This window comes from Triturus cristatus, chromosome 6 (assembly GCF_964204655.1).
Source record: "Triturus cristatus chromosome 6, aTriCri1.1, whole genome shotgun sequence".
Lineage (NCBI taxonomy): Eukaryota > Metazoa > Chordata > Amphibia > Caudata > Salamandridae > Triturus > Triturus cristatus.
This window is the reverse complement of record NC_140589.1, coordinates 1242036133-1242059217: the sequence shown is the minus strand read 5'-3', so window position 1 is coordinate 1242059217 and position 23085 is coordinate 1242036133. Positions and strand designations below refer to the sequence as shown.

The window sequence follows — 23085 nt, the reverse complement described above, 5'->3', positions numbered from 1 at the left end:
GTTCGATACAGGTTGCCCAGCAAGGTTTTGTGTATTTGGGGATTTTTATATCCATGGATCCTGCTGTGCGCTATGAGAGGAACCTGCTCCCCCCCTTGGCACGCTTGAGGCGAGATGTTGAAGGTTGGCGGAGGCTGCCGCTCTCCCTTGTTGGGCGTGCGGCCCTGTTCAAAATGATGTCTCTTCCCCGCTTCCTCTACGCCCTCCAGAACACCTTGGACTGGGTACCGGCTAAATACTTTCGGGAGGTCGAAGGCCTCCAAAGGACGTTGCTGTGGGATGGGCGGCCGCGAATAGCTATTTCAAAGTTGACGCTCCCATGGTACGATGGGGGCATTGCGCTCCCAGACATCCGACGGTACTACTGGGCCACGCAGTTGAGCGCGATCAACCATGGGTTTTACGGCCCTGCCCTCAGCCCTGGGTATGCCATGGATAGGTGGCTGCTGCGCGGCGGCAACTACTACAGGGCGTTGTATTCGCGGTCCCTAGACTCGTCCCTCACGGGGCCCACAGGTGTGGCGGTGCGCGTATGGAAGATGGCGACCGACTCGCTGGGCTGGAAGGACAGGCTAACCCTCGCTACCCCATTGTTTGAATCGGAAAGGTTGGGAAGACTCTGGCATACGAAGGGCTTTGATAAGTGGGATCTGATAGGGATATCCAAGGTGGGGGATGTGCTGCATAAGGGGAGGGTGAAGTCTTTCGAGGAGTTGCAGACTGAGTTTGAGCTAGGGCCTTCAGAGTATTTTAGGTATATCCAGCTGCGTCACGCCCTCCGATCAGTCCTAGTGGAGGGTGAGAAGGTGCCGGAGTCCTCTCCCCTTGAGGACCGAGTCCTTGATGGTCATATGCCCGAGAGCACGATTCCGCTCATATATAAGAAGTTGATAAACGTCCGGGCAGACTTGCTATTGGGGCTGAGAGAACAGTGGACCAGGGATGGCCTCGAGTTGGATAATGAGGACTGGCAGTCAGCGGTTTCTTCGCCTAAGGAGGTTGCGATCCCGTCGCGTCTGAGGCTGGTGCAGCTCAAAATACTGCACCGGGTGTATGTTACGGGGCCAAGGCTGGTCCACATGGGATTCTCGGAGGATGGCCTGTGCAGAAGGGGATGTGGTATGGTGGGTACTTTCCTGCACATCATTTGGGAATGTGGGGTCATTGTGGAGTTCTGGAGGAGAGTCCATGCAGTTATGGGGGAGGTGACGGGCATTGTGGTACAGCCGGAGGCGCGGTGTTGCCTCCTGAACGTTTGGGGGCCCACTGATCTCGATGAGGCACAGACCCTATGGGTGACTCTGGGTAACATGGTGGCTAAGAGGGATATCGCGCGATTATGGGGCTCCTCGGGTCCCCCTACACTGACCGCGTGGAAGGAGAACATGGATTGGAGCATGTTTAGGGAGAAGACGGTCTACTGCTCTAGAGGTCGCCCCCGGAAGTGGCATGCCATCTGGGGGCGGTGGAACCAATATAGGGGGGGAATATGTCTTGCCCCGGATCTGGAACCTCCCGAGGAACAGCTTTCCCCCTGACCTACCTTCCAGCACAGTTTGGTTTAGGTACCCGTTCTGGGCCTCTGCTGTTCCCCTTCTTCCTCCGCACACAGTCTTATACTTAGTAGATGAGTGGGGTCCTGCCTCCCCTGGGGGCTTTCGCCATGGGATTTCAATGTTCTGCCTTGCTGGGGTTTGTTGTGTGTTTTTTCTGTGTTTATTTAAAATTGGACCTTTGCATTACTCTTCGTACTGTATCCGGGACGCATTACTGTATCTAACTTGCAATGCTGCCGAACCTTCGGGCTGTCGGCTGAATAGCTGTGTCCTGAATTTCGAAATAAAGGTTTTCAAAAAAAAAAAAAAAAAAAAAAAAAAAAAAAAATCTCGTATTTTCGAGGTGTCGAGATTAATTTGAGTAATTCATAGCATTAACAGCATTTATATCTTTCCCTGCTTCTCAACTGTTCGTTGTGCTTTATACTATGCCCTTGAAACAAGCAGCTTAGAGTTCATGGATCTGCACCAAGGTGCTGTTGCCTTGTTGCTACTGTCAGAGAAGCTAATCTACAATCCTGAAAATAAGGCTGCCTGCAGTTACTGTGAAGTACACTGCTGTGATATTAGTTGTGTCTAACATCAACCAAAATATTCTGTTGCTTCACAAGAAGATTATTTTCAATTAGGCTTCCTTGCATTTTATGAAATGCAATGAACAACTTTCTAGGGGAATCGTCCCAGGTCATACGACGCTTGGTATAATTATAGCTTACTGAAAAAATAAAACAGCAAACCTACAAAATCTCACTATCTTCCAGGCCAAATTATAACATTCCTTATACCAGCAAAATCATGTAAAAAAGTTTACCAGCATATTGTAAGGATACATGAAGTAAAGCAATTGTTAATACAACCGTTCAATCAGGCTTCTGGTCTACGCAAGCAAAGCAACTGCATTCCCAAATGTTCGCCTACTGGGTGAAGGAAATCATGATGCTCTAATGCTCCTGACCAGAGAAGCTTGCTTGCCTTCCTTCGCCCAGTAGTTGAACATTTGAGAGTGAAAGAGTGACGCTGGCAAAAAGATCTAGCCAAGGTACTCCTCATTGTTGGAAGATTGCTTGTGCAACTTTGGGATGTAACTGCCATTCACAATCCTCCAGGAGCCGCCAGCTGGTTCATCTCTCATCAAAGACCCTGCCAGGCGGTTCACAACCAGTGAATTTCTGACACTTTAGCCAGCTCTAGAGATAAAGAGCCTCTTGGCAGAGTATCTAGCACCCTATGTCATCTTGCTTATTGCAGTATCACATGGAGTTGGTGTAAAAGGAAACTGCCTTCCATTGCTCGATCAAGGGAGGCTTTCAGCACTAGGTAAACTCCAAAATGGTTCATGTGGAGTTGGGTCTCTGTTGGAGATTGGAGACCTCTGATCTCCAACTCTCCCAGATAACCTCCCCAGCCCAGCAGCAACACATCTGTCACCACAACCAGCTCTGAGTGGGGAAGGGATAGAGGTCTGTTGTCGATTCAACTGCGGACGAGTAGCCACCACCCCAGATCTTTTGCAGTCTCCTGTGAGTCCTGGATGGAAGGTGAGAGGTTCCCCTGGTACTGGGTCCACTGCCAATGACAATTTAGGTTCTGCTGCAGAACCGTATATGCCATCTGGCATAGTGGACGAGAAGGATGCAGGAGACCAAGAAGCCACATAGTCACTCTTGCTGAAATCCAGGACCAAGGCTGAAACATTGGGATCAAGCCCAAATGTCTAGATTCACTGCGACAGAGGGAAGGAGAAAAACAGTACCAAATGTAAAATGGGCTCCAATGAAGGGAAGCCTCTCCGTATTCAGGTGTGACTTCTGCACGTTGATAGTGAACCCCAATGATGTCAGGAGGTTTATTGTCATGTGGAGATTTTCTACGAATGACTGGCGAGCCAATCTCCAACATTCAGTCATTGAGGTAGGGAAAAACTAGAATTCCCAACCTTCAAGGTTGTGCTACGACCACCGCCATCACTTTACTGAACACATGAAGGGCACTGGTGAGACCTAAGGGGAGCATGTCAAATTGAAACATTTTCCTGGTGTACCATGAACCGCAAGTACTGTCTGAGGATTGCAGGACAGACATATGAACCACCGTCCAGTAGTCTGGATCCAGGGCATACAGAACCTGGGCCAATGTGACCATCTTGAATTTGTCCTACCACAAGATGATGGTCAGAGGACAGATATCTAAAATAGAAAGAACGCTTCTGTCCTTCTCCGCAACAAGGAAATAGCAGAAGTAGCAGCCAGTCCCTATTTCTGTGGCTAGAACCCTCGGATTCCTTTGGGCAAAACAGGCTGCACCTCTTGAAGCAAGATTGGCAGAAGCTCCTCTGAAAGCCACTCTGATATGGGTGAAAGATGCAGAAGGTCAGAAAGCAATTGCAGGTCATAGCCCTGTTGAACAATCAAAAGGACGTATCTGTTGAATGTAATATTTTGCCACTCTTTGGAAAAATTCTGATCCTGCCTCCCACCCCCGGCAGTAGTTTGCTACTAAGTACCAACTTAAGTGGTTTGGAGGCAGGAGAAGGGGGTTGGGAAGGTTATTGCCCCTGGTGGCCTGGACGTTGCCTGCTTTATCCCTGTCGCGGACCCCAAAAGAACTGAAGTGCCTACTTTGGAGACAGTGGTCAGTACTCCAAACCCTTTGGAGTAGCCCCGAAAAGGGACAAACTGCTGAGGAAACTGTCTAGCGGGAATTGAGTGGTCACATGAATGTTCCATGGCCCAGCTCTCTTTAAAGCTTTCCAGGGCAGAATCAGCCTTCTCCCCTAACAGTCGAGATTTGTCGAAAGTCATGTCTATAAGTGATGCCTGCACGGCTCTAGAGACGCCTGTGAACCTCATCCATGTGTGACGTTGAAGCCCTATGCTAGTTCCAACTGCTCTGCATAAGCAATCAGTAGTGTCTAGTCCAGATTGTAAAACATTTGGTTGCACCCTGATTAACCTGGATGGTTTGAGCTAGGGAGCTAGGAAAGCAATCAGGCACTTCTTGCACGATCTTGTTAACTATGTCTCAGAATGGGTGGGAATATCGTCTCAATAATCAGCTGGTGATGACGGACAGCAGGGTTAGGCAGGCAGATGAAAACTTTTGTTTCTCGGCGTCCTCAATTCTCTTTAGCTCTCTTTGAAGGTTGTGGGGAAAGAACTGGTGTTTACCCTGCTGTTGGTAGCTTGAACTATTATACTCTTGGACGCAGGGTGCTGTGTCACAAAAACAGGTGGGTCTGCCGCTGGCCTGCGATGTCTGGCTACCTGCCTCTTCAGTCGTGAACAGAAACACGGCTCACACAGGTGCCAAGTAATGTGTCACTCAGGGCCTCTTAAATGGCAGTAAAGGTTCAAACGAAGCCTATGCAGGCTGTAGAACCTCAGTCAGAACATTTGTCTTGAATTCCATAGCAGAGGTTTAAGTCCAATACCACAGCTGAACGTTGTATCACTTCAACAATGGAAGCACTCTCCTCTATTGATTGGCAAGGGCTAGAAACTAACCTAGTATCGGGGTATTGTGTGTAACTGGCTTGAAGTCGGACATGACTATGGGAATGAGGACCTTGTACGACGAAAATTGCATCGGGCTGGCATTGATGTCTAAGGGACCAGCGTGGATAGGTTCCGGAGGCACACAGGGCAAGCATGAAGGGTCACTCATCGTCCAGTGTTGGTGAAGTTGGAAAAGGTGTTGACGGTCTATGGACAGACGGGTCCAAATGGTGCCCAGGGTGAACACACCAGTGGTATTCCATGTGGGTTGGGGCACCCAGGCACACTAGAGGGAGTAGAAAGGAATCTGAAGAGTCACATTGTGCAGCTCTTGAATCTGCTTCAGGGTGCAGACGGCTGCGGAAACTCAGGTTGTGCTGGGACAAGCTGCGGGATGGGCTCCAACGTAGAGTGATTTTGGGAGCAAGATTTGGAGGCATGACAACACTCTTTGGCCTTGTCAGGAGTACAAGAGTAGAGGGAAGGGGCAGAGTCCCACTTGGACAATTTGTAGTTTTTATTCAACTTATCCAAAAATTTGAAGAGCCACGACAATTGCCTTCTAGGAAACTCCTGCAAAGTCTAGGCCAGGAACAGCCTTTGGATGGAGACCGGTCATTGCACAGAGGCCGGTAGTGTTTGGCGACAGTTTCGCCTCGTGGTCCTGTATGGCCTCCGGATTCATCGAAGGGCCCTGACTGCAGTCCTTGTAGTTGTGACTTGAAACCAAGCACCACAGGAAGCCCATATGAGTATCTGTCATAGACATTTCCTTGCAACATCATTTGTGCACTGTAAAATTTGTTGATGTAAAGAATCCCGATGAGACGCAAGATAGCTCCAGATCTGCATATGGTGGCTCGGAAAGAAAGGAACGGACATCAGCACACAGGAGTGATGCCTATATAAGCTCCACACGTCATTTCGGGAGTGAAACCGTATCAGTGAGGATTGCAAAGCACCCTATACTGGGACTCAGAGGTGCTGTTTAAAAACGTTCTGCCTCCAGTCTGTCGCTTGGGGCATATTCAAGAGGTAAGAAAAATGTGGTTGGAAGTCTCTTTCACAATTCAACTTCCTAAAAAACCTTAGATCGCGAACAGGACCAGTTGTGAGAAAGGCCGAGAGCGGGAGTGGGTCTTCTCCCTCAATTTGGAATGAGACTTGAACGATTTCTTATGGAATTCAGAAATATACAGGTTTGCTTCACTTTCCCAGATCGCCTTCAAATTCATCAGAGCACACTCTTCGCACAATGGAGTGGTGCCCGAACGTCAACTTCAGACATATCTCATGCAGGTCCGTCACATACATTTGCTTGCAACAGTCCCAACAAGTTTTAAATCCTGTAGTTTTTTGGAGTGGACAAGGTCTCTTGCGTACTGTTTTTCAGAAAAATGTTACAGATAAAACTTGTCAACCAATGAGAAAGAAGTGGCAGCAAGCTCCGGATCCATATACAAAGGAACAGAGAGAAAGGAACTGATGTCAGCGCTCAGGGGTGTTGTTCATATGCAGCTCTGGTCATGACTTCTGGGACAGAACAAAGTCAGTCTATCGATGCCCAAGGGAAATGCGGTTTTAAATCTTCCGGACCCAGTCTGGCTCACAGTGATATTCTGAAGATAATTAATCCACTGTTAGAAATGTCCTTTAGAAATTATAATAGTGGAACAGGTCAACAAGTTGAACTGGAGCCAATATCGCAACCCAAACTTAATGTCAATGTTAGCTGGCATGGGCCCTTACGGTTGTGTGGGGAGATTTTAATCTCGTCCATGTCTCGCACCTGGACAGAATTAGTAAAAGACTGGAAAAGAAAATAACTGCTGGGAAATTGGAGGGATTCCTACTGGTGCTGCCGTTGAAAGATGGAAGGAGAGCCTTACATTGGCAGGAGAAGGGATTTTCCTTTTACTCCTATACACTACGTCTTCCAGGCTTGATTGTGTTCTGACATATGCAGAAACTCTGGGCAGGTTTACGAGGCAAAATACTTGGCACAAGGAATATCGGACCACTCCCCGCTGCAGGCCAACATAAAAACCAGTAGACGGTGAGAGCCCTGTGAGTCAAGGATGGCCACGGGGAGATTGGCCAATAAGAAAGTAGTGAAGGCGCTAGATGAGGCAGCTGGCCTCTTTTTCCAGGAAAATGAGGGAGCGGTAACTAGTGTGGGTACCATTTGGCAAGCGTACCAGGCCATACTAAGGGAGGTGACCATAGCATGAGAACTGGGTGACAGTAGGGAATCACCATAGGCGCCTGGAGTAATTAAAACAAGACATAGAAGCTTTAGAGGATTATTGGGCTATTCTACCTGTGCCATTACTTTGGCAAAGGCTGGAACATACACGTACGGAGTACAGAGAGGTGTTGCGCTGTGAGCTTAAAACCTCTTTTCTGGCCATGCAGAAGTCCATATATGAAGGTGGCGACAAAGCCAGTAAGCTGCTGGTATGGCTGAAAATAGAGGGAAGGAGACCATGTACATTCGGGAGATCCTTCAATGATGGGGGAGACTGTGAAAGTTAGCAGACAGATTGTGAATGCCTGTACACACCACATGACCGCTTTCTAATGCAGAGGATAGAGGCAAAGGATAAGGAGGTGAGGGATTTTGCAAGTGATTGACCATGGTGAGCTTTGAACAGGGAACAGACCGAGTCTCTGGAGTCAGACCTCACTGAATCCAAAATTACGGTCTCCCTTGCTCAATTGCAGACAGGAAAAGGCCCTGGCCCCAACGGACTGCCTGCAGAGTTTTTCCACAGGATGGCGGGACAAGAAACAAAGCCACTGTTGCTGATGTTTCAGGAGGCTCTGGGCATGGGAGCCTTACCACTGGACTTGCGTACGGTGAAAACTGATCTCCTGCCCAAGGCCAAACAGCCTGGACATAGGTGTGACTCGTTCAGGCCGATATCGCTATTGAACACAGGTGTAAAGATTCTTGCGAAAGTGCTGGCCAACCAGCTATGCGTGGTGTTATTGGACATGGTACAGGCGAACTTCATGCCTTACTGCTCGACCAAACTGAAAGTATGACGCCTTCACAAAAATATGATGCAACCCGGCACAGAAGGGTGTCTCTGGGCGATTATATTCCTTGATGCAAATAAAGTGTTTGATTCAATGGAATGGCCATTCCTGTCTGTACTCCTCGAGAGAATGCGGTTTGGGCCACGTTACATTAAATGCATCAAACTACCAAACGCAGTACCCTCCCCCAGGATAAAGGTTAATGACTGCCTTTCAGAGGAGTTACCCATCGGCATGTGCATGCAACAGGGTTGTCCTCTCTCGCTGATGCTATCTGCCCTGGCAGTGGAACCCTTGGCAGCATTGGTACAGGTTGATGCCAGGATTTGCTGCTGGACGGGAGGCTTGGGGTGGTAAGAGCGAATCTCATTGTATTCAGACGACATACTTCTGTACCTGACTCGCACAAATGACTCCTTGACCTGGGTTTTGGGGACAGGCCAGATTTTTGATGAATTCTCAGGATTTGTGATTAACTGGGTGAAATGGCTCCTTTTACCAATGGGGAGCTGGGGACAATGTGCCCCTCTGCCACTATCTCTACTAATGGAGCAACAGGGATTAAAATGTCTCGGTATTTAGATCACCAGAGATGCAAAGTCATACATGCAAGCGAACCCTGAACCCCTTATCCAAAGACTGAGCTGAATGATTGCTCTTCCCCAGTTGCTGTATGTTTTACAGAATACCCAGTCTGCGTTGCCAGGAGCCTTTTTCAATCGGGTGGACTCTTTGTCGAGGATGTTACTATGGGTGGGGGGAACACCTCAAGTAGCAATGCAGAGCCTACAACGCTCTAAATTTGATGGTGGTATAGCGCTTCCCAACGTTAGGAAGTATTACGAAGCCAGGCAGGTTGGCGTGTTAAATGAAAGGATATATACGGATACAGATAACTCTGCGATCAGGGTAGACAGAGGGGGGATAGGCAACCATAGCTGCATGTATGTCTTATATGGAGGCAGGCTACATAACAGGGCATAACAACGGTGGTCCTGGCAGTTTGGAGGAAATTACTTAAAGGATGGAAGTAAAACACAAGGCTAAGCCCAGAACACCACTCTGGGAAGCCACATGGCTACCACAGGTAACCGCACAGCAAGGATTCAAAGGTTGGGACAGCATAGAAATAACCACGTTGGTGGTGTGGGACGCTAGCGGTGTGGTCCCCTTTGAACATCTGCAGACGGAGTACCAAATGCTGCCCACTCAAAGCCTAAAATATAGACAGTTGAGACACAAACTCACACACCATTACTAGGGATGAAGAGATCCAAGAAGAGTCTCCATTGGAGTGTAGGCTGTTAGATGGATGGCTTAAACGCAAATTGATCTCCACAACATATGGCACACTGGTATGCAACACTTAGGGGACATCTGCACACTTCAAAGGCAGGTGGGAGCTTGACACTGGTGAAATAGACAATGAAGACTGGCAACATGTCCTAGGCTTCCTGGCAGAAGCAGCGATTAAGGCCAGCTATAGGCTAATCCAACTGAATCTACCTGACACTCCAAAACAGGGCATACTACACTAGGACATTACTGTGTAAGATTGGGAAAGCAGGGCATGTTCTATGGCCCCGGAAATGTGATACAGAAGGCACATTCATCCACACATGGTGACATTGCCTGCCTATACGCCACTTCTTAGAACGTGTTATCAGACTCCTGGAGGGAGTAGTGGGGGACACTATAGATGTGACACCTCGACTGGCCCTGCTGGGTATATGGTCACCCTTGTACCTCAATAAATATCAAAATTTGCTGGTGAAGTGTGGGTTTTTAGTGGCCAAGCAGGATATTGCTCAGAAATGCGGCTGTGAAATGACTCCATCTTTCCGGCAATGGAAGGAAGGGATGGACCGCTGCAAAATCATAGAAAGAGAAGTATGAGAGCAGAGGTTGGGAATTTGAGAAAGTCTGGGACATGCGGGACTTTGAGAGATAGGACCAGCTAGTATGCAATGAGAATTGTGAATGAAATCATGGCATAGGCGGACAGGGTGGAGCGACGGTGGTTGGAGTGAGGGTATGTCAAAATTGGCATATACTGATGACATGATACCCTGTAATTGTATCAGTGTTTTGTTCAAATGTCTATTGTTCTTGAGAAATGCAAATAAAAATTTAACAAAAAAAAACAGATGGCTTGCAATGTAAGCCGCCATAAAAAAAAACAGTTCACTGAGCATTTCCATAACTAAGACATTGGTGATAAATAAAGAGAATAATAACTATGCTTCCTCAAAAAGAGAAGTACTGCCAGATAACATCCAACGATTGACATAAGCAATTCTTAAATTATAAAGCTGGAGCAAGCCTTATCTCCCCAACTGCAGACCTGACTGCTTATACTAACAAAAAGCCAAGATACTCTTCCTTTTAGCCATGAACATGTCAGATAAAAAAAAAAAACACTAATTCTTTCAGGTGCCAAACATGCACACATTATTCAGGTATGGTTGCAAAAGACTATTCCATCCATGTGACAAAGTAACAGAACCAATGCCATTCTAATTAACTGAACTTTTTTTTCACAGAAACCTATGATCTGGGCACCAGATTCTCTTTGGTCAATTCAGAGCCACCAGGATCACTGGCATTCCAAACTTTCTTAATAATTTGAGTACCTTTTTTATTCACATATTTTATTTTTAGTTTTTATAAGAATATGGATGGAACAAGTAAACCATTCAAAGGCAGGTTCTAATTAACTCAAAGTAGCAAATGAACATCACAACCTTGTGCGTACTCACACAATAGTCACAAATATACCATCCGAATGTAATAGCACTGCTTTAGTAATTCCTAAGTAGGGGCTGTAGGAAAGTGGGTTTCTGTTGCAGTATCCCCCACTTTTTTGCCTGATGCTTGACTGAGTATGAACTGGCTTCCTACTAACCAGATTCCCAGTGCCCAAAACTTCGCCATTGTTTCAACAACTAGCACACCTCTGGCTCACATATAAGTCCCTTGTAAAAGGTACCGGTGGTACCAAGGGCCTTGTGACCAGTGAGGGTCTCTAAGGGGTGCAGCATGTATAGTGCCACCCTAAGAGACGTCCTCACCAAACTCATGCACACTGCCACTGCCCCCTGCATGTTTTTGTGCAGACAAAAGTGAACAGTTGACCTGGCACACATCCCTGTGTGCCATGCCCACAGACACTGCACAAGATATAGGTAAGACACCCTTCTGGTAGGCTTTAGATTAAGGAAAGGTGCACTATATCTCCTGTGAGGGCATATCTGCATGAGAAGATATGCCCCTGCAATATCCTTGTCGATTAATGGATATTGTAAGTGACCATGGAAGTCACAATAATTACACGGGCTGGACACTAGTCATTACGAGTTCCCCAGCTACATGATGGCTTCATTGAAGTATGGGATGTTTGGTACCAAACATCTTGTCATAATAAACGTGCATTGATTCCAGTGTCAGATTTTTTATAAATTGCACCCAGAGGACAGCTTATGGGAGCCCCCTAAAACCTACCAATCCTTAGTGTGGTTGCCGACTGACCTAAACCAGCCTGCTACAACCAGACAGTGTTCTGACCTCATCGGGTGAGCACCGTCGCGCTCAGACTTCGAGAACAATGACTGTCCTGAGTGGAGGTGTACACACCTCCCCCTGGCCAAGAAGAGCCATCTCTGGCGGGGAGCTTCAAAGGCCTTGCTGCTTTTTTATTGCGACGCAAGCCTCTCCTGTTAGAGGAAGCAGGCCCCCTTCCTGTCCTCACCCCCTTTCTGGCATGAGGACAGGTGGGAAAACATAGAAAGAATAGGTGTGCCCTCCTCTGCCAACCACCCCCCTCAGGTGCTGGAGGAGGGGTGCCCACAGTCTAGAAGATGGTGGGCTCCTCCAATCAGGGTTATGTCCATCCCCCACGTGTGGCGAACATTTAGAGGGTGTATCCACGGCTACTTACATGTAAGCAGCCTCTGTCTGATAGTCCCCAATATCCATTAATTTCTATTGGGCGCTCAACCTCGAACTAGCACCCGGCATTCGGCCGCCCCGTGCCGCTGTTTGTGCTTAACGGAACCTTTCCCAATACTGTCCTTAACCTCGGAAGACTGGTCTTGTGACTCGATGTTACCCCTACGTATGCTGAATGTTTTCTTCCTTCTATAGGTTAACATTGCAAAGTCTGAAAATTGCACTAAGTTTCCATTTTTGAAACCGAAAAGTATTTCTATTGCAAAACGTATTTACCCGAGATGAAGTTCTGTGGTTTTAGAAAATGAATATAACCAAGTATTGTTTTTATAAATTGGTCTGAGATGTACTCATTGAGTGTTTGTCTTATGTATTGCCACTGTGTGTACAACAAATGCTTAACACAGTCTACACTACCACAAGAGAGCATTAGTATTATCTACTTTAGCCTCTATAAAGCCTCTGGGGATCCACTGGACTCTCTGAACACTGTCATTTTGGTATAGTCGAGTCGAACAAGCCAGTTGGGTTTTTTGTGTATTCAGCAAGTTTCCAACTGCAGCATTCTATATAACCTGCAGCCTCCTGGTAACATACACAGGGTTGCCGAGATGGAACGAGTTTACCATAATAAAATCAGGATCCCCTGATGACCCTCTTAAACCAGAAATCTTTGTTAAACATCAGGATTGCTTTCGTGTCAGCTGTTGGGATCTTATAAACCTCTGCCTCTCCAATGTGGAGATCTTGCAAGCTTGGAAACACGCTAAGGTCATTCCCCTTCTAAAGAAGCCTTCTCTAGACGCTTCCAGACCGGAGAACTATTGCCAGATTTCTCTGCTACCGTTCCTAGCGAAAGTTACCGAATTGTTTGTGAACAGCCTTCTGACGCAGTATCAGGAGTCCTATTCCATATTGGATCCGCCTCAAAATGGCTTCCGTCCCAGGCATAGCACAGAATTAGCCCTATTAGCAGTAACGTAACAACTAAGCGCAACCATGGATGAAGGCAATATGACGGCACTCATCCTGCTTGATCTCAGCGCCGCCTTTGATACGGTATCGCACAACATCCTGATCCGTCGGCTGCAGGAGATCGGTATCAAGGGTAGTGCTCTTGATTGGCTAGTGTCCTTCCAGCGTAATAGATCTTTTCAGGTTATCTCTCCTCCTTTACACTCTCAGATTCACCCTCTGCACTGTGGGGTTCCCCAGGGGTCAGCATTGAGCCTGACCCTGTTCAATATTTATGTTTGGCCATTGGCCATGCTGGCCAAAGCCCGCAACATATCCTTGGTATCTTATGCGGATGATACGCAGTTGGTGTTTTCTTGCACTAAGGACCCCAGCTAGGATGCGGTCAAATTCCAGGAGGACCTGTCCGCTATAACAGGCTGGATGGAGGTGAATTGTCTCCAGCTTAACACGTCTAAATCTGAGATCCTCCTATTAGGCAGAGACCCCCATCTATGGGGCAACAGTTGGAGACCACAGGATCTGGGTGCCCCTCCTGTGCCTAAAACGTCTGTGAAGAACCTCGGCATTCAGGTGGACAGTGCCTTATCTTTTAAGGCGCACGCCAAGTCTGTGGCAGCGACCTGTTTCGGCTTACTGCGTGGCCACAAACCCATTTTGGGGTTGTTTGACCCCCTCACTCGTCAGCTGGATAGTTCAAGCCACAATCGTGGCCAGGCTGGACTACTGCAACAGTCTTCTGCTTGGCAGCAATAAATCTGTGAAAAATAGGCTCCAGCGCACCATGAGTGCGGCTGCTCGTACTGTACTTGCTATACCGAAGCAGAGCCCTGATTCAGGTGCTTTGCGCCAACTCCATTGGCTGCCTATTGAGCAGAGAATCTGGTTCAAAGCACTTTGTGACTTGCACAAAATACTGGCGGGCGTCGGCCCAACGATTCTCAGTGATCTATGTCTTTCCTACATTCCTACCCGTACTCTGCATTCTGCAGAGCACCAATTGCAGCGGGTGCCAAGCTTCCAAAGAGCAAGGACCAGTGGCGGTTCGTTTAAGGTACGATCACCAACTCTTTGGAACTCGCTGCCTCTCTCCATCAGGAACATCTCCAATCACCTGGCCTTTAGAAAGGCAGTGAAGACCTGGCTGTTTCAGTGGCAGTAGCCTCGTATGCACCCTTCCTCTGTCTCTCAGCGCTGGGACGTCCCTTTGCTGGACAGCCATGCACTCTACAAATCCTCTAACATAACATAACCATAATCTAATCGCAACAGAATAAACCCTTATATCGTAGTTCATTGATTTTCCGCACGAAGCCTAAGGGCTCTCAATAGACTAAAACAAGTTCCTGACAATTTCTTTGCCTGTGAGGCCATAGTGAGGTCTTTGTTCAAGAAGCCTTCCAGGCTTTTAATTTCCTCCTTTGAGGAGGGACGGTTTCCCAGGCATAAGGGCCAAGTGAGATGGTTCCAAAGGAAGAAGTTGTTTCTAACCACCATAACCTCAGTCTTGTCACTGTTTAATTGAAGGTGACTGGTATATCCATTTGTTCACCTGCTCCACGCAGGTAGCCAAGTTTGCCGCAGTGTGGCAAATGTGAGGTGTCAGGGAGAAGACGATCTGAGTGTTGTTGGCATATGACACCATTGAGAGCCCAGCTCAGCAAATAATATCAGCTAAGGGACACACATACACATTAAAAAGAGTGGGGTTCAGGGATGAGTCCTGGGGTACTCCACATTTAAGCCGAAAAACCTCAGGCAGGCAGGGCCCTTCTCTGACCTGGACATTTCGGTTGTACAGGAAAGAAGTCCACCACTTTAACACATTACCCGCAATTCCTAATGCCTCCAGCCTATGTCAAAGGATAGAATGGGAGACTGCTTTCATTACTACATTCCTATATTCCTATATTTCAAATATAAATTTGTACCAAAATGTTAAATACATTGTAACAGTCCATCCTGCTAGTAGCTTTTCTTGCCAGCTATCCTCAAATGCTTCTGAAAACAAAGCCCTAGTCAGCTAATTTCTCTGTGAATATTAATACCACTCCAATGCACTGCAACTGCCTGAAGCACACAACACTAAACACAGGACATAAAACATGCGAATAAAATTCTCAATATGGTTTTTAGGCTACACTTAATTTTTAGTTCTCTGAACTGGAGTTTCAGTCTTCAAATTCCATTTGAAACAACAGACATGAACACAACCCTCCAACGAAGGTTTGCAAACACCCTGTAAGAGAAAAGTTGTTGTTCTCGATTGGCCTGCAATAGACTGTGAAAAATTGCAGTAAAGCAGAACTAAATGGTGAAGCAGTGTACAAACTACATCACAATCAATTTCTATTTTTCAAACAAGCACATATTACATGGAAGAGGACATCAATGATCCTTACTGCAACTACATGGTACTTTCAAAAGAAATAAAACATCCCTCCTGTACCTCTCTTTGTCATTATAGAACACTGTGAGAGAATAGCGTACATTGGAAAATAAATGCACCAAGACATCCTTATCACTGAATTCCTGTTCCAGATATATTCTGTTGATCAACCATAATGAACTTAAAGGTTTGGCATCCTTACCTTTAGAGCAGCTGCATGGTGAGACATGGTCCTGCCTACCCGTTTGTCAGTACTGTACTGCTGTATATCTGCAATCCAATCCTCACACTGGCCCATGATATCAGCTCTTTTCAAGTAAAAATGTTTGTTTATCACCTGAAAGAGAACAGATCATGTAATTAACATACGGATACCATTTCAGATTTCACCATTTCATCCAGAAAAGAAACAAACTGCTTTTATGCTGGACCACTTTCAATTTTACTGTACAAGTTAAATAACTTAGTAGTAACACTTTTTCAAAGATGAAAGGGCTTAATTCTTGGACATATTTATACATCATTAATGTTCACTTCTGTGCTTCTTTGTTATTTTGAAATATTTTAGATTAAAAACTGACCAAATCTGAGACTGCGACTGGCGGACCAAGATGGGGGTTGCATCTTGCTAGAGCTCCTGGCCGCAACATAGAAAACTGGCATAATCCTGGTCTTTATCGCCCGCTCAAAGGGACCGAATCGGATTCGCCACCTACCCAGACCTGAGGCGGCCCAGGCCAGACTGCTACCAACATATGTGAGCCAGCGGTTCTGAGGGCCAGCGGTCCCCCAGTTGACCCTGGCTGAGGAGATGCCCGTGATGCACTGGAGGTCAGCTTGCGGAGTGCCCTGAAGGGTGGCCAGAGGACATTATAGGATCGGATACCAACCCCCCTACCCAACCCTGCGCATGTGGGGCCTACCCCGGCAGCCATCCTGGAATCATGGTAACAGTGTCCCCCTGCAGTCCTCCTGGAAACATGGAAAAAGCGTCAGATGATCTGAGGGAGAGTGTGTGGCATAATGACCAGAGCTCATGGGTGATTAGCCGTTCTATACAAATCAGAGTATTATTATTTAATGAGCTAAGGGGAGCTGTGGTTTGCCTCAGTGGCCTTCCTGACTTGATGTTCGGTGTGACGGGTACGGCCCTGGGTCCCCCCAGGAACTCTGGTGCCGCGTTCCATGGCTGAACCAACATCATTGGAGACTGTGTATACTTGAGGAGACACTTGCCACACATGGCTTGGGGTGGATCCCCGCATCTATGGTGCTAACTATGGACCGACGGCGGTCGTTGGTAGCCTGAGGAGTCCTGGCCCCATGGTCTGGCAACCGGGGGACCCCATGCAGTCCCCCTGAACTACTGATGGGCGGCAGTGATTCTGGAGGTGCGCTGGGCCTATGCTTCGCTGGGGAGCCTCACGGAGGCATCCACAAGAGTGAGGGGGTGAATCACAGTTGAGAGGGCCCAATGGTGTAGTGTCATCTTGTCAGGACAAGTGGATGGGGTAATGTAGGAGAGTGCATCGACTGCATAGTTGCCCCCAACTTTTTGCTGATGTTTTGACTGTTTTATTACACTAGCCAGGCTGTGGCCCTGCCATCCAGGACCCCAGCCTATCTGCTTCTTCTCTAAACTGATGTGAGTACCCTAGGTACCTTCCAATTGGATACTGAGGACACCCTACCAGCCCTTGTAGATGGTACCCTAGGTACCCAGGGCATGGGTCCCTCAGAGGCCTACCATGGGCTGCAGCACTTATTGTGCCACCCCTGGGACAGCATACCAAATGACACCACCAGACCACTACTGTAGTCTGGGTAAGGTGGTGCTTGCACTCCTTACAGGGATATAGGTATCCTGTATCCCACTTAATACAACCCATATATCCTCATAGGTCACCCCTAAAGCAGGCCTTGCTAATCCTACAAGGCAGGGTGCTGAGATATGTGTGAGGGGGGACCCCTACCCGAGTAGGGTCCCTCTGCAACCTTCGTAAAATCATTGCTGGGTTGTTTGTAGTGTAGCCATACCATATACTCTTAACCGCATTATAAGTATATCGCGATAGCATGATAACTTGAGAATGGCTACACAGAACCATATCGTATTTGGTGTCAAACATGTAGGAATCATACCCCCAATCCAGCCATGGGACTGAGGGCATGATTCCCCCCTGCTAGAGGGGCGATATGGGAAAAGCGGCAGAATTTAGACACCAATTTAAAAGTGCACACGTAGTACAAAATGGATGCTACCCGCCACCCACACGACTCTGGCTGCCTGTTGCTGGGCAGAACTCTAGCCACGGCAGCTGGACAATAGGGATCCTGTTGCAGGGAGGTGTTCCCACCTCCCCAGACAGACTATGTGGATTGGAACTGGGTGGGTGCACCATAGGATGCCTTTCAGAGTTGCACGTAGGCCTCTCCAGTGACTACATTCTGCATACACCGCCTGGAACCGGTTCAGGGGCATCCTGTCCCCTGCCCTGGTGGGAAACACACAAAGGGGAGAGGGTGTAGCCACCCTTTCCAGCCTGACCTCTCATTGGTGGGCTCTGATCTGGACACTCCCCTAATCTTTGGATAAAGGTGAATACTGGGTCCCCAGAGCCTCAGATTATTCTTGAACTTCACAGACTTGAACTTCGACTTGCTGCTGCACAGCTACCTGAAGAAATCTCCCTGGGGTAAAGGAGTTACCCCCCTGCTTGGCAGGCACCTGAAACACTGCAAGTGACCCGGTTGGAACCTCGCTGCTCCTACGGACATCGACGACTCTTTCCTACCTTGAGGTGGGTTTCCAAGCATCCCGGAGGCCAGTGAGTGTGCACAGCAAAGCTCAGCACCGTTGACCCCGTGGGTGCCGAGATCCCCAATAACCCAGGACACCGGCCACCTCTTGCACAGCACCCGACCCTGACGAGTGGGGAAGTTGTGCTTTGGCCCATTATTGAGCTAACCTCTCAGCATCATCTGTGCCAAAGATCGACGCCTTAGCCCGCTCCGGCGACCCGTGGGTGCATCTTTACGCACACCAAATTGCTGCCTCCCGCAGTCCCTTGTCTCTCGACTTGTGGGCCCTAGCAGAGGTCAATCTTCGATTCCAAGAGTTCTCCTGGTTGCTCCAGGCCTGCTCTTCAGTCTCCTCGCTGGAGACCTCGCTCAGACCTCGTGGGTCTGCACCAGTAGCAATTTTGTGTTTCTTGCGTGGGTTGCGGTTGCCAAAGCTTAGTGGATCCAATCCGGACACTAACACCGCAGCAACCCTCATCCTTCGTGGGACAGTCGCCCTCCAGAAGCTGGCCTTCCTTGACGCCTCCTGGACCCCGGGGCTGATGATCCAAGCTACACCTCTTCCACCTGGAATCACCCGACATTGACGGGCTCCTTCTCTTGAGCCCCCTGGTCCCTGTGCCGTGACCCACACTCTGTCCCCTCTGCTTTCAGGTCCTTCTCTACAAGATCTACATTTTCATTCTTCGCGACAACAACGACGTTTTTGGCTAGCAGCAGTTCTTCGCGTTTTGCCATTGAAAATCAGCCCGCGACCCGACATCGAAAACGACCTATGAACCCGGCTTCCCTGGGGCAGGTAACCGTGGTACCTCGGTACTCTCGTGGGTGTGGGCTCTTCAAAAGCTTAACTCTAAAGTATTGAACTTGAACTCCTGCTAGAAGTGTTTTTAAACGTGTAAAATTCAACCGCAACATTCTCCATAGGCTTCAATAGAGATCCCGACAGTAGCTTTAGCCACTGCACGCGTCTTCCGTGGGTCCCCTTCCTCACTACCTTGGGTGGTTTCACAAGGGGCCAGCGACCCTAAATGCCCTAGGCATTGTCTGTAGAATTGTCGTGGTTCTTATACCACTTTTTTGATATATGGTTTGGCCCCCCCGGGGCCCTGTGATTCCAGTGCTATTTATAGTAACTATCAATGCTTGTTTGAATTGTATCTTTACCTCTAGCCTCATAAAGAGACTAGTGGGGTTATTCCTAGAATAAATACATATATTTTATATATATACCTGTGTGGACTACTCTTTAATTTGGTTATTCAAGAGGTTATATATGGTGAAACAATAAGCTTAACACTCCAAGACTTAGCCTGAAGGCTGCTCTCCACAGCTACCACTAGGATAGCTTTCTTTAAAGGTTGTCTTTAACCTATCACCATAAGAGTCAAATTGGACTGGTACAAGGTGTCCCCTATAACTAGAGGACAGCATATGCCAGGCCAACTTCTCACAGGCAACATGCGTGGGGATATTATAATATTAAGATCATATCGTGTGTGTTTTCTTATGTGTGTGCTGTACCATTTGTCACTTGTCACAATGCACAAGCACTTATTTCACTTTTGTTGCTAAATGGAGCAACTGCTACCATGATCCAAATATTCTTTGCGTTATATGACGGCCTCATTACATGCATTATATTTCAAATCCGGTTCTGGTGTTGTATTTCTTTTTCTCCACAGGACTTGCTTTGCGTCGCTTTAGGTCTCAAATGCTTTTGATTGAGCATGACTTTTTAGTTAAAGAAATTGTTGTCACGGCAGGGCCACTTGTGAGTCATTGCACACTTGTAAAAAGCTGCAAGCAAAGAAGGAACGATGAATCTCAGAGGCATGGGTTTGCTGTAAAATGGGGTTCTAATGAAGAGTTCAGTGTGGTGGCCAAGGTGGGGGATATCACTCGTGAAAATGAAAGTAGCATGTGTGTTACAGGGCATAGTTACCCAGAGTGCATTGTGTAAGCCAATAAGTTACTCAGCAGCTATCAGTCTGTCCTGTATGAAGTAAATATGGAACTAGGTCAGGGCAACATTGAGATGATCTGTGTCCTCAACACACCACTGTAAATCTGTCATGAAGAAGGAGGGAACCATGCACATATCGATACCTTCCAAAAATCATAGTCGTAAGGCAGAAATTACAGCTGAAAAGATATCTGAGGAAATTACAGCTGAAAAGATATCTGAGGAAAGGGACACTAGGGGGTCGGCAGCAGGTGAAAATGGTTGAGTTTTGCCAAGACCAGCGATTAAACAATGACGTAGGACAGCTCCATCTGTGTTCTTGGGTTAAGTACTCTTCCGATTACTGTACTGCAGACTATCACGGCCCCTGTTACTGCAGTTACTGGCTCGTCCATATAAGGGAATCTCATGTGGTCTGTGAGGCCTCACTTGGGGTAGATGTTAATGGTTAACTTTTAAGTCAAGGAATATGCGGAAATGTGCTAGTAAGATCCATGGATTGAGAAGAGGAAAAATGGTCAGTTTGGTGGTCTTATTGAAGAAGTGTAGAAGTTCAATGGGCAAAAGTATTCAAACATTCTGCGATTTGTCTCAGTGCAAGCTAGAAACTCTTGGGGGTTAAGAATAAATTGTATAAATCATTATGAACACATTATCGTGTAATAATCACATTTGAAATCTATGACAAACATTTGAAAAATTAAGTCTGTGGGAAACGGCAAATAATATATATTGAGGCGCACATTTTCGAATACGATTTCAGGTGGACCAGAATTGTTAAGCAGTCAGCCCAATTTATAAAACATGTAAGGCACACTTGGTAGAGCGTACAAATTGAATCTAACAAGAAAATAAGATCCTGATGTACACAGGCTGTTTCCAATAACAGATATCACAATAGCGTGAATCCCAGAGGTTGACTGATAAGATTTCTAGTAGCCTGGATGTAGCATGCACAATATATTTATAATAAATAGTGTCACAAGTGAGCGACCAATAACAGTAGTAGGCCGAATTCACAAATACAGTTAGATCAAGTGGTCCAAGCGGGACTGTTATCTCTGGACTATGAGGTGAAATGTATTTTTCTCAGCTTGAAGCTTGATTCTTAATGCATTGTTATCTCTATCAAGAGCACAGATGTCACAATTACACTAATCCCAGTGAAGTTAAGACATGGTGATTCATTGTGGATTCTCTCAATAAAATGAATCCCAGAGGTTACATGATGAAATAATTCCTACCAGCCTAGATGTAGCATATACATTGAATTGCATGTTTACAATATATGTAGTCACAAGTGAGAGACCAATAAGAAAGCCGAGTTGGATTCACAGACACATTAATATCAAGTGGTCCAAGTAGAACTGCCATCCCGGGACTATGAGAAGAAACTCACAAGTTACTACTTGTGTAACGATATATCTGTAAGAGACGTTGATAAGTGATAGATTCCTTACCTTAGAATATCCCCAGGCGTCAGACTGCTTCCGGAAGGTTTTGCTAGCAGTACCCCTACGCGTCAGTAGGTGGCGTCGTGCGTCTCAGCGTCCATTGCTGGCGTAGTAAGCGCCGAGATGACGTCACAGAGACTACTTAGGCGCCACCCATGCGCGCTGACGTCAGTTCTGTACACGACTTTCCGCGCCAGGAACGCAGAGCCATGCAAGAAACTAACCACTGGTGCCAAGTAACTAAGGCCCTGAAGGGGATTACCTTAACCCTAGAAATCAGTTCGCAGAACGGGGAGGATGGGTGGGGCGGTAAGGAATCTATCACTAACTAATGTCTTTTACAGATATATTGTTACACAAGTAGTTACTTGTGCACCTGAAAGAGACACGTTAGTGATAGATTCCTTACCTTAGAATAGATACCCCAGCAATACCAACCCCGGTGGTGGGTCTGCGAAAAGATTACACCAGAAAGTCCCGGAGAACAGAACGGCCAAAGAAGCTGTCTCTCCGGACCCGACTGTCAAGGCAGTAATGCTTGGTGAACGTGTGCAGCGAAGCCCACATAGCTGTCTGACAAATGTCCTGCAAGGGGACGCCGCATCCAAAGGGAGTAGGGGCTGCCGTCGCCCTGGTAGAATGGGCATGCAGCCCCACAGGAGACTCCTTCTTAGCCAACGAGTAACAGGCCTTGATGCAGAGAACGACCCACCGAGAGATGGTGCGCTTGTGCACAGCCCAACCTCTTTTGGTGCCCACATAGCCAACAAAGAGCTGGTCATCCACTCGGAACGGTCGTGTGCGCAGCAGGAAGAACGAGAGCATACGTTTTGGAACCAGACGGTGGAGCCTCTCTTCCTCTTTCGAAGGATGCGGAGACGGAAAGAAGGTGGGTAAAGTGATGGTCTGCCCAATGAGGAAGGGTGTGACAACCTTCGGCAAAAAAGAAGGACGGGTCCTTAAAACCACCTTGTCCGAATGAACAGAAAGGAAAGGAGGTTTGGAAGAAAGAGCCTGGAGCTCACTCACTCTTCTGGCAGAGGTGATAGCTACCAGGAAAGCCGTCTTGAGAGTGGGAAGACGCCAAGGACAGGTATGAAGGGGCTCAAAGGGAGCACACATCAGATAGGTCAAGACAAGATTTAAGTCCTATTGAGGCATTATGAACGGCACGGGAGGAAACGTGTGCGTAATGTCCTTTAGAAAACGGTTAACAAACGGTGACTTAAAAAGAGAAGGCCGATTCGGAAGCCGTAAAAAGGCGGAGATGGCCGAAAGATAATCTTTGACAGTGCCCAGAGCAGAGCCCTGCTGGGCCAAAGAAAGAAGGAACAGAAGGACTTCGGAAAGAGGGGCAGAAAGGGGATCCACAGCCTTAGTCGTGCACCATGCCACAAACTTGTTCCACCTGCAGGCGTATACCGTTTTAGTGGAGGGACGCCTGGCTGCCAGAATGACA

At 47.4% G+C, this 23085-nt stretch overlaps 1 protein-coding gene across 1 annotated transcript in view; it reads right to left on the bottom strand.

The window, feature by feature from the left end:
- The window catches only part of BIRC6 (baculoviral IAP repeat containing 6), a 1973616-nt gene that overhangs the window by 2805 nt on the left and 1947726 nt on the right, over positions 1 to 23085 (bottom strand). The window contains exon 73 of the mRNA XM_085609819.1: positions 15607 to 15741. Within this exon, the coding sequence (XP_085465945.1) occupies positions 15607 to 15741 (135 nt within the window). The remainder of the gene's footprint in view (positions 1 to 15606; positions 15742 to 23085) is intronic.